Source organism: Uloborus diversus, chromosome 1, assembly GCF_026930045.1.
Source record: "Uloborus diversus isolate 005 chromosome 1, Udiv.v.3.1, whole genome shotgun sequence".
Lineage (NCBI taxonomy): Eukaryota > Metazoa > Arthropoda > Arachnida > Araneae > Uloboridae > Uloborus > Uloborus diversus.
Genome location: NC_072731.1, coordinates 170,617,779 through 170,631,456, shown reverse-complemented (window position 1 = coordinate 170,631,456; position 13,678 = coordinate 170,617,779). Strand labels below are relative to the sequence as shown.

The window sequence follows — 13,678 nt, the reverse complement described above, 5'->3', positions numbered from 1 at the left end:
TCGTCTTGGATGCTGTTTAATAGGGGGGTGTTCTCCAGTATAGATCGTATGCTGCGTTAAATTCGTCCGGCCCACATCCTCCGATGTAGATGAAAACAGATGCTTGAAGTCGTCCACCAATTGTTCCGCAGCAGTTCTTTGATCATTCGATAACGGCGCACTCCCAATTAACTTCGATGTCAAGGACTCAGAAGACACAGTCTCAGGGGGAATTGATTCTTCTAATGATGCAGTTTACTGGAGTACAAGTTGCCAACACTTCACCTTTTCGGATATTCCTTGGCCTTTCACTCACGTTGGCGACTCTCACAGGAATTAACATCCTTAGAAAGGTCCACAAGCGTAGATGCTGCCAGCACTCCTTTTAGGTTATTGTTTAGGTTGGGGTATTCAATGAGTCCAAATCGAAAACTATTGCTTTCTTCAATGGAGCCAGGTATTAATGATTCTGACCTTGAGGGAATCGATAAATCTGTTTGGGCTATTATTTGATGAGCGGATTTTACATCACTTTCTGCGGGGAAAACGGCTATGTCTTCTCTCATCGAGTGCAGCTCATTAGTCTTGAAGTCGAGGTTGAAGTCATACTTCTTTAAAAAGTCCAATCCGAGAATGAAGGGGTCTGTGATAGCAGCAACGAATGCCGTATGATGGTAAGTGGCATTTCCAAACACAATTTCTAAATTTACTTTACCTTCAATCTCGATCTTGTCACCTGTCACAGTTTGGAGAGTAACGTAGGGCGGCGTCCATAGAATGTTGAGTCCAAATTGACGAGCCACATCTGTCCTAACGATTGTCACATTGGCTCCAGTGTCGACAATCAGTCTGCAGGGGTTCCCATTTACATGTGCGTAAATGAAAAGTCCATTACTGCCGCTACTAGAAGAGGAAATCTGCAGAGCTCTGGTGGTGGTAATTTCCTTCCCTTGCGTAGCTTGGCGAGCCGGACAACTCCTTCGCAGGTGCCTTTCACTACCGCATTTCCAGCACTTCTGCTCTTGTTTCTTTTGGGCTGTTATGCTGTTCAGATGTCTTGCCAAGTCACCGAGTTGTCTCTCAAGTTCAGCGAGATGGGACGACCTGGAATCAGCTTCCAGAGTTCGGATGGGATGGCGACCCACACGGGTTGCTTGCTGGGTGGCCTCCAACTTCATCGCATACACAACAGCAGAATTCAGGTCTTTGACATCCGCCATCCGTAGAGCTTTCTGGATTTCCGGATCTCGAACCCCGTCGATGTAGTAGTTGCGTGCCAGGTTGTCTCGAACATCCGCAGGGCAGTCGCAAAAAGCAAGATGAGACAGTCTCTCGATATCCGCCGCAAGCTCTTGCAAGGTTTCCCCGGTTTTCTGGAAACGGGACTTCAACTGGAGTCGGCTGAAATCTTTCTGGCACTTCTCACCGAAGCGAAGCTCCAACGCAGATGTGAGGGCGGCGAAATCCAGGCGCTGGCTGTCCGGAAGGGTCTGAAGAATGTCCGCTGCGTCACCTCTCAGGGTTGCTGCAAGATGGCAGGCCTTGGTAGCAGAGTCCCATCCGTTCGCATCCGCCACTATCATGAATTGAGTTTTGTAAACCTGCCACGAAGTTTTGCCATCAAATGTGGCAAGTTTAATGGACGGTCGAGCAACCGATGTGGGAGCGCCAAACCGTACAGAGCTGCTTTCCGCGATCGCTAATCTCCTTTCCATGTTTTTAATTTTCTCATCCACATGATTTTCAACTGTTGCGATACGGTTTTCTACTGTTTCAAATTTTTCATCAAAAGCATCAACTCGATGCTCTATCTCATTAAATTTATTTTCCATCACAGTCTTTACCGAAGTAAGGTCGTTTTTAATTTCCTCTTGGTTAGAAGCTAAATCATTTTTCAGTACTATTAAATCACTTTTCAATTGTTCTTGATTAGCCGCAATGTCATTTTTTAATTGTTCTTGATTTGCAGTAAAACTTGCAGTCAAATCACTTTTTAATTGTTCTTGATTAGCCGCCATATCATTTTTTAATTGTTCTTGATTAGCCGCCATATTATTTTTTAATTGTTCTTGATTAGCCGCCATATCATTTTTTAATTGTTCTTGATTAGCCGCCATATCATTTTTTAATTGTTCTTGATTACCCGCCATATCATTTTTTAATTGTTCTTGATTAGCCGCCAAACTTCCAGCCAAGTCGCTTTTCGCAGCATTAATTGCTTCCAGAAGTTGTTTTAATTGGTCATTCCTTGCGCGAGTAATCACCATAAAAACAAAGTCTATAAATTCAAAGTCTTTATGAAGAAATGTCCAAAGTCACACTTACTCCAAGAAAGTCCAGAAGAAGCCCCACGTTGGGCGCCAATTGTAACGGATTCGGTGCGACTTCCACTTTCTTGAAATGAAGACACAGTTCTTGATAAAAACACAGGAGCTTTATTTTCACTATGTACAGGGGAAATCATTAACAATTGCTAAATTAATCATCAGCAATTGAGCAAATATCACTCAACACCGTAAACTTAACGGTTACACACGTATTTACTTCCAAATACGAAAACAACACAGCGAAATGCCTCGCTATAAACAGAGCAAATACGCTCTCAGTTCGAAATCTCAATCGAAACTCTCCTTTTTATCACGCAGGACGCCTTTATAAACATCGAAGAAGTTTCCACAACATTCTTTCTGCTTCCCGAAATGCGTAGACCGTTATCAAATTTTATCAATGAAAAGAAAAGGAAATAGGGGATCGTATACTTTAGCGGAATGAAAAGGGGTTGTATATTCATTACGGGAAACTATTTACAGGTTACGTTACTACAATAATTACTATTTACAGAATTTGTAACAGTATTTTCACTCTGATCTTTTTGGTATTGTAATCAGGACTGTTTACGTTATTTAGGAACAGTTGATTTCCTTCTAATGAGGATTTTAAAGGCTTGATGTTCTCATTCTAAAGGGACATTATTAGAATCAGGATTTGTAGTGATTGTTGACCCTCTTTTGAGACGATATCTCCGGTAAGAAGCTATACATTATACAATACTTTAGATAGCCGGTGTAGCGCTGGATATTATTTGACGGAGATCGGAGCTATAAGGAAACTGCTTCACTTTATTTAAGAATAGTTGACCTCACTCGAATTGGATTTTTTGAGAATTACCCAAACTAACTTCTTTAGAACTCCTGAACGTTTCGTGATTTATTTTGTGTGATTTTTTGGGTGTCTTCCCAGTTTCTCCGACATTTCATTTGCCCCCCCCCTTCCCCCGATTTTCAGTTTTAATCATACCTTTTGATACATTTAAAGGGGCAGGCAATTTGAAATATCAGCGAAACTGGAGACAAACCATTTTTTGGTAACTATTTGGCCTCTGCCTGTGTGACCGTTAACTTGAATCGATTGAAAAAACTACATCAACGTGAGCGAAGCCGCGGGTAAAAGCTAGTTAATCTATATAAATAAAACAAAGAATATGTGTGCATAGAGTATATGTGTATGTAGAGCATATGTGTATGTATATATGTGTGTATGTTCTTCATACAAATCCACAGTTTACGTCGGATCTCGACCAAATTTGGCAGGAAAGTACTTGGGCTTTCGAGAAAGAACGTAGGGGGGGGGGGGTTCGAACGCTAAAAAAGGACTGAACCGTTCGAATTTTAATGTTAAAGCCCGAAAATGGCATTAAATGGTTCTCTCCACCCAAAATAATTATCCGATTTCTTTGATTCAGGTCCCATTCGAAAGTCCGTGAAAAACACCCATAGAGTTCCTTCAATTCTTTCGAGTTTCAAAAAAAAAAAAAAAAGCTGTAAAATCACCAGAAAAAAAATTAAGAAGCACTGTGAAGCGTAATGGAACAGAAATTTTAAAGCGGAAAATTATCGTTTGCGTGATCTCATTTTAAATTAGCGTTCAGAAGGTTGCCACTTTTTTTTACTCGGTTGTGACTTAATAAAATTTTGTTTTTGTTTTGAGGTAAAATTTTCCTCTTTTGATTCTTATTTAGCAACTTATTTTCTTTCTTTCTTTCTTTCTTTTTTTTTTTTTAAGGATTTTAGTTGTATTTCTGGGGGGTTGCGTTTAATTTTTTCGGAAACTTTTGATTTGCCGTTTTCTTTCTTTGAGAATGTATTTTGACGGGAAATTTTGTAGTATTTTTTTTTCTCTAATTGAAGCACGATTGTTAAACACGTGTCACTTAAAAAACTTTTTTTTTCGAGGTAGACCGTGCAAAAAGTCAGGCAATGCAGCTAGTTAAAAATAAACAAGAAAAAAAAAGTTGATGAAAAAAAAAAAATTTTTTTCGCGATTTGCATGCAAGTGAACTCCACCCCCCCCCCATATTTGGTTCTGTCGGCGCATATGACTCTGGTTTACCTCTAATTGTGTCTGATAATAATATTTTAAGAAAAAATATGCATAATACTTTCCTGAAAGTACAAGAAAACAATTACTTTTTTTAAATACATTTAACCATTCATTTACTAAAATTAATTACTTCACTGTTGTTACTGTCAATTGGCTTGGAAAATAGGGGGCTAAGCGTCACCTAAAGAACTCCCCCCCCCCTTTAGGATCCTTCTAAAAAGATCGTAAAAATTTCAAAGAATATCTTCATTCCTGTCCCCTATCTACCCCCTTTCCCAGTCTTGCTAAATAAAGCTTGAAATTGAGCATAAGACTTCAATTTTGAAAAATGCCAAAAGAGCCCCGCCCCCCAGCCCCACCCTCTTCTTTAAACACCAGAAATAAATTAAAACTGGTTTCTTAGGACATCATCAATTTCGCAAAATTAACGATGTAGAAATCCCGAATCCCCTATTCTCGGTCTAGGAAGATTGGGCGCCGAGCACATTGTGCCAAATGTTCCCGGCGCCCAAAGTGCTCGACGCCCAAAGTTCCCGGCGCACAGAACGCTCGGCGCCCAAAATTCCCAGTGCCCAAAATGCTTGGCGCCCAAAGTTCCAGACGCCCAAAATGCTCGGCCCCCAAAGTTCCCGACGCCCAAAAGGCTCGGCGTCCAAATCTCCCGGCGCCCCAAATGCTCGGCGCCCAAAGTAACTCGCTTTTGGGAATGCTGTTAAGGCACCTCGTCGCGTGGTCTTTTGAATGTTGCTCCAGAGTCTTCAGATGCTTTCCTTTCAGCTCCCTTTTCACCTTTGGGAACAAGAAGTTTGCCGGGGCTATAAGGGGTCTGTGGCACCGCTGAAACACCGACCCGGGTCAGATAAGAGTTGACAAGAAATGCGGTCGAACAAGACTTTTGATCAGGGGCGGATTTATAGTCTATTCAAGGGGGTGGCGGTTGAAAACTGTAAAAACCATCCCCCCAGAAAAATCACGTAGGTGGGTCAATTCCATCCTCCCCCCTCGTGCTCTGAAAAATTGATGGTTTTTACATGTAAGTGAGCGTGGTGTTTGTTGTTTTATGATAAAATTTGAAATGAACCCCCATTGAAAGAATTTAAAATGATGGGTAGCGTGCCAGTAATTTCGTCAATTCCATATTACTGGTTTCAAAAAAGCAGGGTCACGGAGGGGGCGGTCGCCCCCACCGCCGCCCTAGTAAATCCGCCACTGGAACGCGCGTTTGAAGCAATGCTTCTTAAATAAAATAGTTTTTTAAGACACTTTTCTGCATACATAAATTAGTAAGTTTTGTTGGCTGCTTTACAGAAAACCTAAATATAAAAAAATTAAGATTATAACTACAGTTTTTGAGTGTCAAGGTAAATTACAGTAAAATTGTGCATTAAAATTAATTTTAGCCCTTATTAAATCTCTAAACGGCTTTCAAGGACTTTTTTTTTTTGAGGGGAAGAGTTTCGGTATGTACAATGAAGATTCAATAATCGTATCGTCAGCTGATACTGTTTCGAAAATATTGTGACCATGACCGCAATATCAACAATTAGGAAGAGGAAAGCATGGCGAAGTCTGTGAGAGTTGGAAATGATACTTCTAGTGTTTACGATAATTTTTGCTATGTAAATGAACGCCCTGTTGATGATATATCATTAGAATTTTTTTACAAACCTCATACTATTACTTTGTTGACTGTGGCGGTTGGTGCTGTCTTGTATTCTGTGTTTACTCGGTAAGTGCGTTCAGGTATTTTTTGTTGTAAGTTTGAGGAAAACGATTTTAAACTTATTTGAGTGCTAGAACACTAAACTTACTAGTGCTAGAATACTAATATTGGTTTTGGAAAATGTTCTTTGGGGAAAAAATGAATGGATGAAATGTAAGATATACTTCAAGTAGTTTTAATGCTTTTTACGTGTGCGATTGCAAACAAATTGTCTTCATCGGCTTTAGCTCTAGGTCTTAAAAAGGCAATTTTCTGCATGTTTACGAAGTTATATAAATATGTACCTTGCATGTTGCTGTACATGCGATGTGTGTTGTGTTTATCATGTACATGAAAAAAAGAAACGTTCTCTAGAAAATTTAGTTAACAGTTTTTTTGTTGATGGATCACACCTGTATTTTAAAATGAACACAAACGTCAAATTGCCAAATGACGAAAGTAAGGTGTCTGATTTCTAACCCGCGTCAAAATTTACTTCACCTTACGAATTTTCATGCAAGCTTATATAATAAAAAACTGTGCGTATGTATCTATGTATGTACCTAAGTATATATATCTGTGTATGTATCTATGAACCGAGTTACTTCTCCCGATCGCCAGTGAACTGGCCATTGACCCAATAGATTCGTAATTTTCCGGTCTTTATGTTTGGCTATTTAATATAATCCTCAGATAATAATTAGCGGATGTATCAATTAAAAACTTAATTATGATACATAGATTTTGACGTAAAATCCCAATTTTTCGAATGCTTTCCTCCATTTAAATTACTATTTAGTGGTTTATCTCAACTTTCCATCACAATGCTTTTATTAAAATTCGTAGCCTGAAGAAAATCATTGTGGAGAAATATTCCTGTAATTGGAGGATTTAAAATGTTACGTTATTCTTCTGCAATCTTCCTCAAAATTATGTTGTTTTTTTTTGTTCAAACCTGATCGTTGAACATGTGCAGGGTGGCTCATCACTATGGGCCCGGATAGGCTTAGCCTGCCCCCCTCCCCCTGCAGAAAAAATGTGCACAGTTAAATAAACTATAAAAAAATAACATTTTGCATATCAGTTATAAGAAAACAAAGAATTGGGGGCGTGAAACAGATTTTAAATCTCTAGGACTTTGCATATCATTAATAAAATATTATAAGTTTTCCATCTGTTAGCATTTGTGCTTGCAAGCTTTGAAAATGATATTATTGGGGCATTTAGACTATTGCCCCTGCCACACTTCTGCTCCTAACCAATCATGACGATTCAACTAGACACCAAAAGAGAAAGTCCGTGTCACCGCGATTCTTGTTGCGCGGGCAGCAACTTCTCTGACCCTTGGAAAAATACCTTCACCTAATAGCAGTTAGAAGGGCAACAGTAGGTTTCAAATAATTTATGCGTGTCACTTGTATGAAACAACTGCTCGGAGGGCAAAAAAAAAAAAAAAAAAAAAAAAAATGAAGCCCATGTGAATGAAAAAAAAGGTTTATTTTCCTCCATCCCTCTTTTGTCTTTTCTCTTAAACAGCTTTTGATGTCTCGAAAAGAGACTTACAATTTTATGGATTTATCGCATTTCATGCATATTTTTAATTTATTTTTCTGCTTGGAACGAATATGAGCTGGATTCTCGGAAATTCTGAAAGGAAATTTGATTTTCGAGTAGCACACAGCACAAATCGAATGGTTTTGAGTATAGTACTAATACAAGTTCTGAATTTGTCTGATAGTACTTTTATAAAACAGTTTCAATTGGGTGAGATCTATTCAATTTTCTTCTTTGTACTGATAGTTGGCTAAAGTAATATCTATTATTCGTAAAATAGGCTTTATTTATTTTTCTGTGCTAAAGTATTCTATCCAGGGCTGGGTTTTGGACTGTCCAAAACTAGTTTAGGACAGGTCAGGTAGTTTTTACTGTCCAAAAGTGTCCGGAACTCTCTTAAACTGTCCAAAACTATGCTAAAGCTAAAGGGGGTGTAATCTAATCAATTCGTATTTACTGCAACAGTTGTAATGCATAAATATAGATATTAATGAGGTTTAATTAATGAGTATTTGATAATATTTTTTTCAAATGTTCATTTAAAAAATGTTTTGCTTAAAAAATTGCCAATAACTATTACACAAAAACTTCCTTATGTTTTGCTTCTAGATGAAAAGTCATCCTCGGATGATTTTTCATCCAGAAGCTCCCACTTCTTTGCATTGAAAAAGGTGTTTCTTGTAACACCAAAACACGTGTCTGCAATATTTTGCAATTTTTGTGCTTTATAACGTTGGATTACTGATCATTTGAATTTTCAGCACAAAGGTATTTATTCGTTATTAAGTTACATATATATTTTTACTTGAATGTTCACATTGAATACATATATTAAATCGTGAAAAAATAATAATAATAATTTCGCCACATTTTGTTCTGTTTTTGATATTTTCTCAAAAACACTGTGGTTTTGAACAAGATGGTAAAAACCTTACCAACGCTGCTTTCATTTACATACATGCATTATCAAAAAATAAATAAAACTCATGCATACCAATTGAAATTTTAATGAAGAATTCAACTTCTATGTAACTATACATGAAATACACCGCCAACTCAGTCATTTCCAGCCGAGGACTGCAGTTTCGTGCTAATTAGCACTCATCAGCCCAGCATAGGAAAGTGACTGAGCTGGAGATGGAAAACCTCTTATGGAAGCCAAGAGGGCCAAACAAACAGGTAGCTAATGTAGAATTAGCACAGACCAGACGAGTGACCGAAGCAATTGTTCGGTTCAACTCGAAAATTGATGGCAAGCCAGAATTATTGCAAGGCAGATTAAAATCAATTGCATAAATAAGTTGAATGTTCTCATTGATCAAATGTTCAATAGAAAACATTACTTGAATGTACATTTTATTCTAATTTTTCCAATTATCTGACAGAATACAATTTTTCCAAAAATATAGTTTTGGACACAGGTTTTAGACAGGATGGTAAAAACCAGGGTTTTTACCGTAGTTTTTACCTTGCCAACCCTGATTCTGTCGCAGAACAAACTTGAATTATTTCAAATTGACCCGGTACATCACTTAAAAGTCTTTAAAGGCATATCGGCTATATTACCTCGAAAATGTCCAAATTATTGATTTTTGTTTATTTAACAACTTCAGATTGTTTCAAAATTATGGGAGTTTCAGCGCTCTCATGGGCGGATTTATGGGGGAGCAGAGAGGGGCAATGCCCCACCCCCAGTTTTGGGAGGACTTTATGTAGTAACAACACATCTTCCAAAAATTTAAAAAAAAAATCATATTTTTGTTTTTGAATAGTGCAGAAGAGCATGGGTGGATTTATAGAGGGGGGGGGCAAAGGGGACAATGCCCCTCAGTTTTGGGAGGAGTTTATATAGTAACAACTTATCTTCCAAAATCTTATAACAAAAAAAAAAATCATGATTTTTTCTTTTTTGAATAGGAAATTAAAGTTTATTTTTTCTTTTAAACTTAAAATAGCCGTTTCTTACAAAGTTTGAACAATATTGTACAACTGTATAATCTACTACTCAATTTCAGAAACTGGAAAGTGCAAATTATTCATAGGTTCTAAAATCCCTGAAAAGAATTAGCGCAGTATAACCGGGGTTCTTGAGCCAAAAACCCAATCTAACTTACCAAACCTTGAAAATAATTAGACAAGTCTTTGAAACTCCTAAGCAAAGTCTGCTTCAATTTTATTTCTTATCAAGTGTATAAATTAAGAATTGTTCAAATGGGTAGTATGTTACTCTCTTGATACCTAGTCTCTAAATCTGTGCACCATTTCTTTTAAAGTATTAACTTGCATCAAAAAGCACTTTTAAAGCATAAAACTTAAAAAAAAAAAAAAAAAATTTGCCTATTATTTCCAATTAACCCTTATAAGATTTCAAAATGCAGAATTTTATATCCATTTTGGAAAATTTCCTCCGCAGGGAGTAACCCCCGGCTCCTTAAAACTGGAGATATTCTATATCCTACTTAAAAGGGAGCACTGCGTCACTCTCTTAACACCAGCCCCCTCTCTTTTAAGGTCAATTTAAAAAGAACAGCATGATTACACACAGTAATGAAAACGACACATAAAAAGTAAAGAATGGCCTTATGCATCACAGAAAACAGACAAAAACATGGGGGGGGGGGGGCAATTAAAAATGTTGCTCCAAAAAAAAAAAAAAATCCTGCTCCCCCCAGGAACTCAGTCTTAAATCCGCCTATGCGCTCTAGCTTAAATACTAAAATAATTATTGGCATTAGGCTTTAGGTCACTCACGCTAAGTGCGTTTTCTCGATGAAATTCTTTTTAAACAATCATGAATAGCTTCTTCTTTTCACTTGATCATTGAATAGAGATGAAAACATTCCAAATGTAACTGGAAAATTTTGGAAAAAAACTTTTTTTCTGAAGGCGTTTATTTTCGATTCGGAAAAATTGAATTTTTTCAACTTTTCAGGAAGTTTTAACTGAAAATTTCTACAAAAGTGATTAAAAATTTCTCATGCTTAAATTCTGATGCAATTTCCTCCCCCAACCCTCTTCTTGTATGTTGAAATACTGTCTAACTTTGATAATGCAAGTTGTTGTATGATAATAAAATTTGCAAATATAGATTAAAAAAATTTAATACTTTTTGCCCAAAAAATGAAATGTTTTTCACAAAATTATCTCAATAATATCAATTATATATTTATTTATTAGAGTGTGGGGCAGTTCTCAAAAGGTGGGAGCAAACACAGACCTCAACTTTGAAGCTTCAACACCAAATAACTTTCATTTTAATTAACTCAAAAATTTTTGAGTTAAATTATAATACTGTATAGAGACAAGAATTGACATAAATTATGGAAAAAATGCTCTTTAAATGCCCTTATAAAAATATTTTCTTTGCAAAAAGGCGCAATTTTGGACATACCAAAACGTTAACTGAGCAAATGTACCATTAAAGAAAAATTTTTTTAAATTATTTCCATACGTTTCAAAAAAAAATTAAAGGTATGAATCTTACACTGAATAATTTTTTGTTAATATTTTACACAAATAACAAAATTAAAGACAGATTATTCACTTTGTAAACAATTTTAGAAAATAGTAAGTTTGAAATTTGATGCATGTCCAAAATTTACGATCTTTACAATGCTATTTTTTGAGAACTAAGTATATGATGTTTTCATTTTAAAGGTGTTTATCGAGCCTCGGAATCAATTTTTAATTGTTTAAAAGTGTTTTCATAAGCTTTTATGCAGTATCTTAGAAGAAAAATAATTTTTTTTAAACGTACATGTGAGATGTCCAAATGGCGTTACGATCTTGACGCCGATAATTCGTCCATTTATTCATAATTTTTGATGATCTACTGTCTTCTAACCTCAATAAAAAACGTTATTATAATGTTATCTTCTTTAATCCATTGGTATTCTGCATAATTAATATGTAACACATTGAACAATACATAAATTACAGTAGAAACATGGCTGCTTATGATCGAACCGAAAGCCATTTTGCGCTAAAATCGCCAAGCAAACCTCCGTTGGCGACAACACAGTATACGATAAGCTAAAGGTTACCAGAGGGGAATTCCAATTTGACAAATGTAGTTTATCGTCAGCTGTACCAGTTTTGGCGACTTTATCACCTGCGCTAGCAATTTTTTTTTTTTTTTTCCGCTTTTATTATTTTAGAATTCTTTTTCTCTTTTTTCTTTTGGAAACATAATTTAACGATCTCCAAATAGAAATACGAATTTCTTTCTTCAATAATTTTTTTAGACATCATTTTAATTCTTATGACATTAGAAAAAATATTCATTCTAAAAACTGATGTCACTTTTTACAATTGTATTATTTTTAATTTGAAACTTTTTTTTAACCTTGCATCAATTTTTTCAAAATCATTCCAAAACTTTATTATATGTAAGGAGCAGCATGTATAGCCATTCAAGTATTTCATGAATATCCTCTTTATTATTAAATTGCAAAATTTAAAAAGTAGTAAATAAAATGTTCTTTGGAAAAGTTAAAAATCAGATTAACAATTGTCAAAAATGGTGAGACTTACGTTATGATGATGTCCAAAATCCGTTACCTACAGGAAAACAATGTCCAAAATCTGTTACCTACAGATTGCTGATTTAATTTGCTAATTAATAATTTTTACAAATACCTGCTGTCTTTTCATGTTCATATATTGTGTTCTAGGTATGCATACTATAGAATAAAATCAAAATTGATGTCAAATTCAAAAATTTTTGAAATTGCTCAAAGTTAACTTTTTTGTTCCCACCTTTTGAGAACTGCCCTGTGCCAAAAAAATGAAAGGCGGTTTTTCAAGTCTCACATCCTCTTATATTTTTCCTTTTAGATCGAAACAACTGTAAAAAAAGTTTCATATAATTTAAACAATGGCTATGTGTGTGTGTGTGTGTGTGTGTGTGCAGACTTGCGCCTGAAAGTATAAACCAGCCCTTTGTACTATGCCGAATAAGATTTTTTTTTTTGGAAGTTCGAAATTTCATGTTGATAAAAAACGTTGCCTCTATAGCCCAACATGTACCACAAAAAAATTTATGTAAATTAAAAAAATATTTAGGTGTCTATCAAGAGACCTAAAATTTATAATTTTCTTCAAAAAATTTATATTTTTTCATGAACATTTTAAGAAAATACACATACAATTAAAAAATAAAGTATCAAGTTCAAATATTATTTACAAACACATTTTCAAATAAACAATTGCAAATGAATAATAAAAAAATTATGTATTTAAAATGAAAATTTTACTTTTAGTTGAAAAGATCCATATTTTGAGTACCATGTGGGATACTTAAATATTGCAAGAGGGCAAAAATTGCTATTTAACGCTATTATCAACCTCTATTGTTTATATTTTTTGTCTTGATAACTTCTTAAAATTTACCTTACATTTTGAAAAATATTTTGAGAAATTAAATCAATTTTTTGAAGAAAATTACAAATTTTAGGCATGCTCAACACCTAAATATTTTTTGATTTGAATAAATGTTTTTGTGGTAGATGTGCGGCTAAGAGGCAACGTTTTATAAACATGAAGTTTCAAACTTCCAGAAAAATATTTTTTCGATTCGGTCTAGTACAGTGTTGGTTCACACTTTCAGGCGCATGCTGGCATGAGTTGTCATTGTTAAAATTGTATGAAACTTTTTTTACTTTTTTTTGACCTAAAAGAAAAAATATGAAACTTGAAAAATCGACTTTTTGGGGGGGGGGGGGGAACACCTTAATATCTATTTTATTATTAACTTTTGCATTCCAACGAACAAAACCCAACTAACTTTTACGTAACACAGAGCAAAACTTAAACTTAAATAAAAAATTTCCAAAAATACAGAATTTAATTATTATAAATTCACATTACATTAAACTAAACACCACTAAAACAATTTCTGCATACTCTGCCGTGGTAAGAACAGAAGTAGAATCTGCCGTTGAGCTCAAACTGAGATAGTGCATTTTAAAGTTCCCGAAAAATAGTTCTCGTAAAACATTTCATTTTTCAAGCAAAATGCGAAACTGAGAACAACTTGGTTACAATAACTCAATATTATTCAAA

At 35.3% G+C, this 13,678-nt stretch overlaps 1 protein-coding gene across 1 annotated transcript in view; it reads left to right on the top strand.

The window, feature by feature from the left end:
• Positions 1–5,918: 5,918 nt before the first annotated feature.
• LOC129217036 (phosphatidylserine synthase-like) overlaps positions 5,919–13,678 on the top strand; it is a 60,906-nt gene continuing 53,146 nt past the window's right edge. Inside the window, 1 exon segment of the mRNA XM_054851276.1 lies at positions 5,919–6,088. Within this exon segment, the coding sequence (XP_054707251.1) occupies positions 5,919–6,088 (170 nt within the window).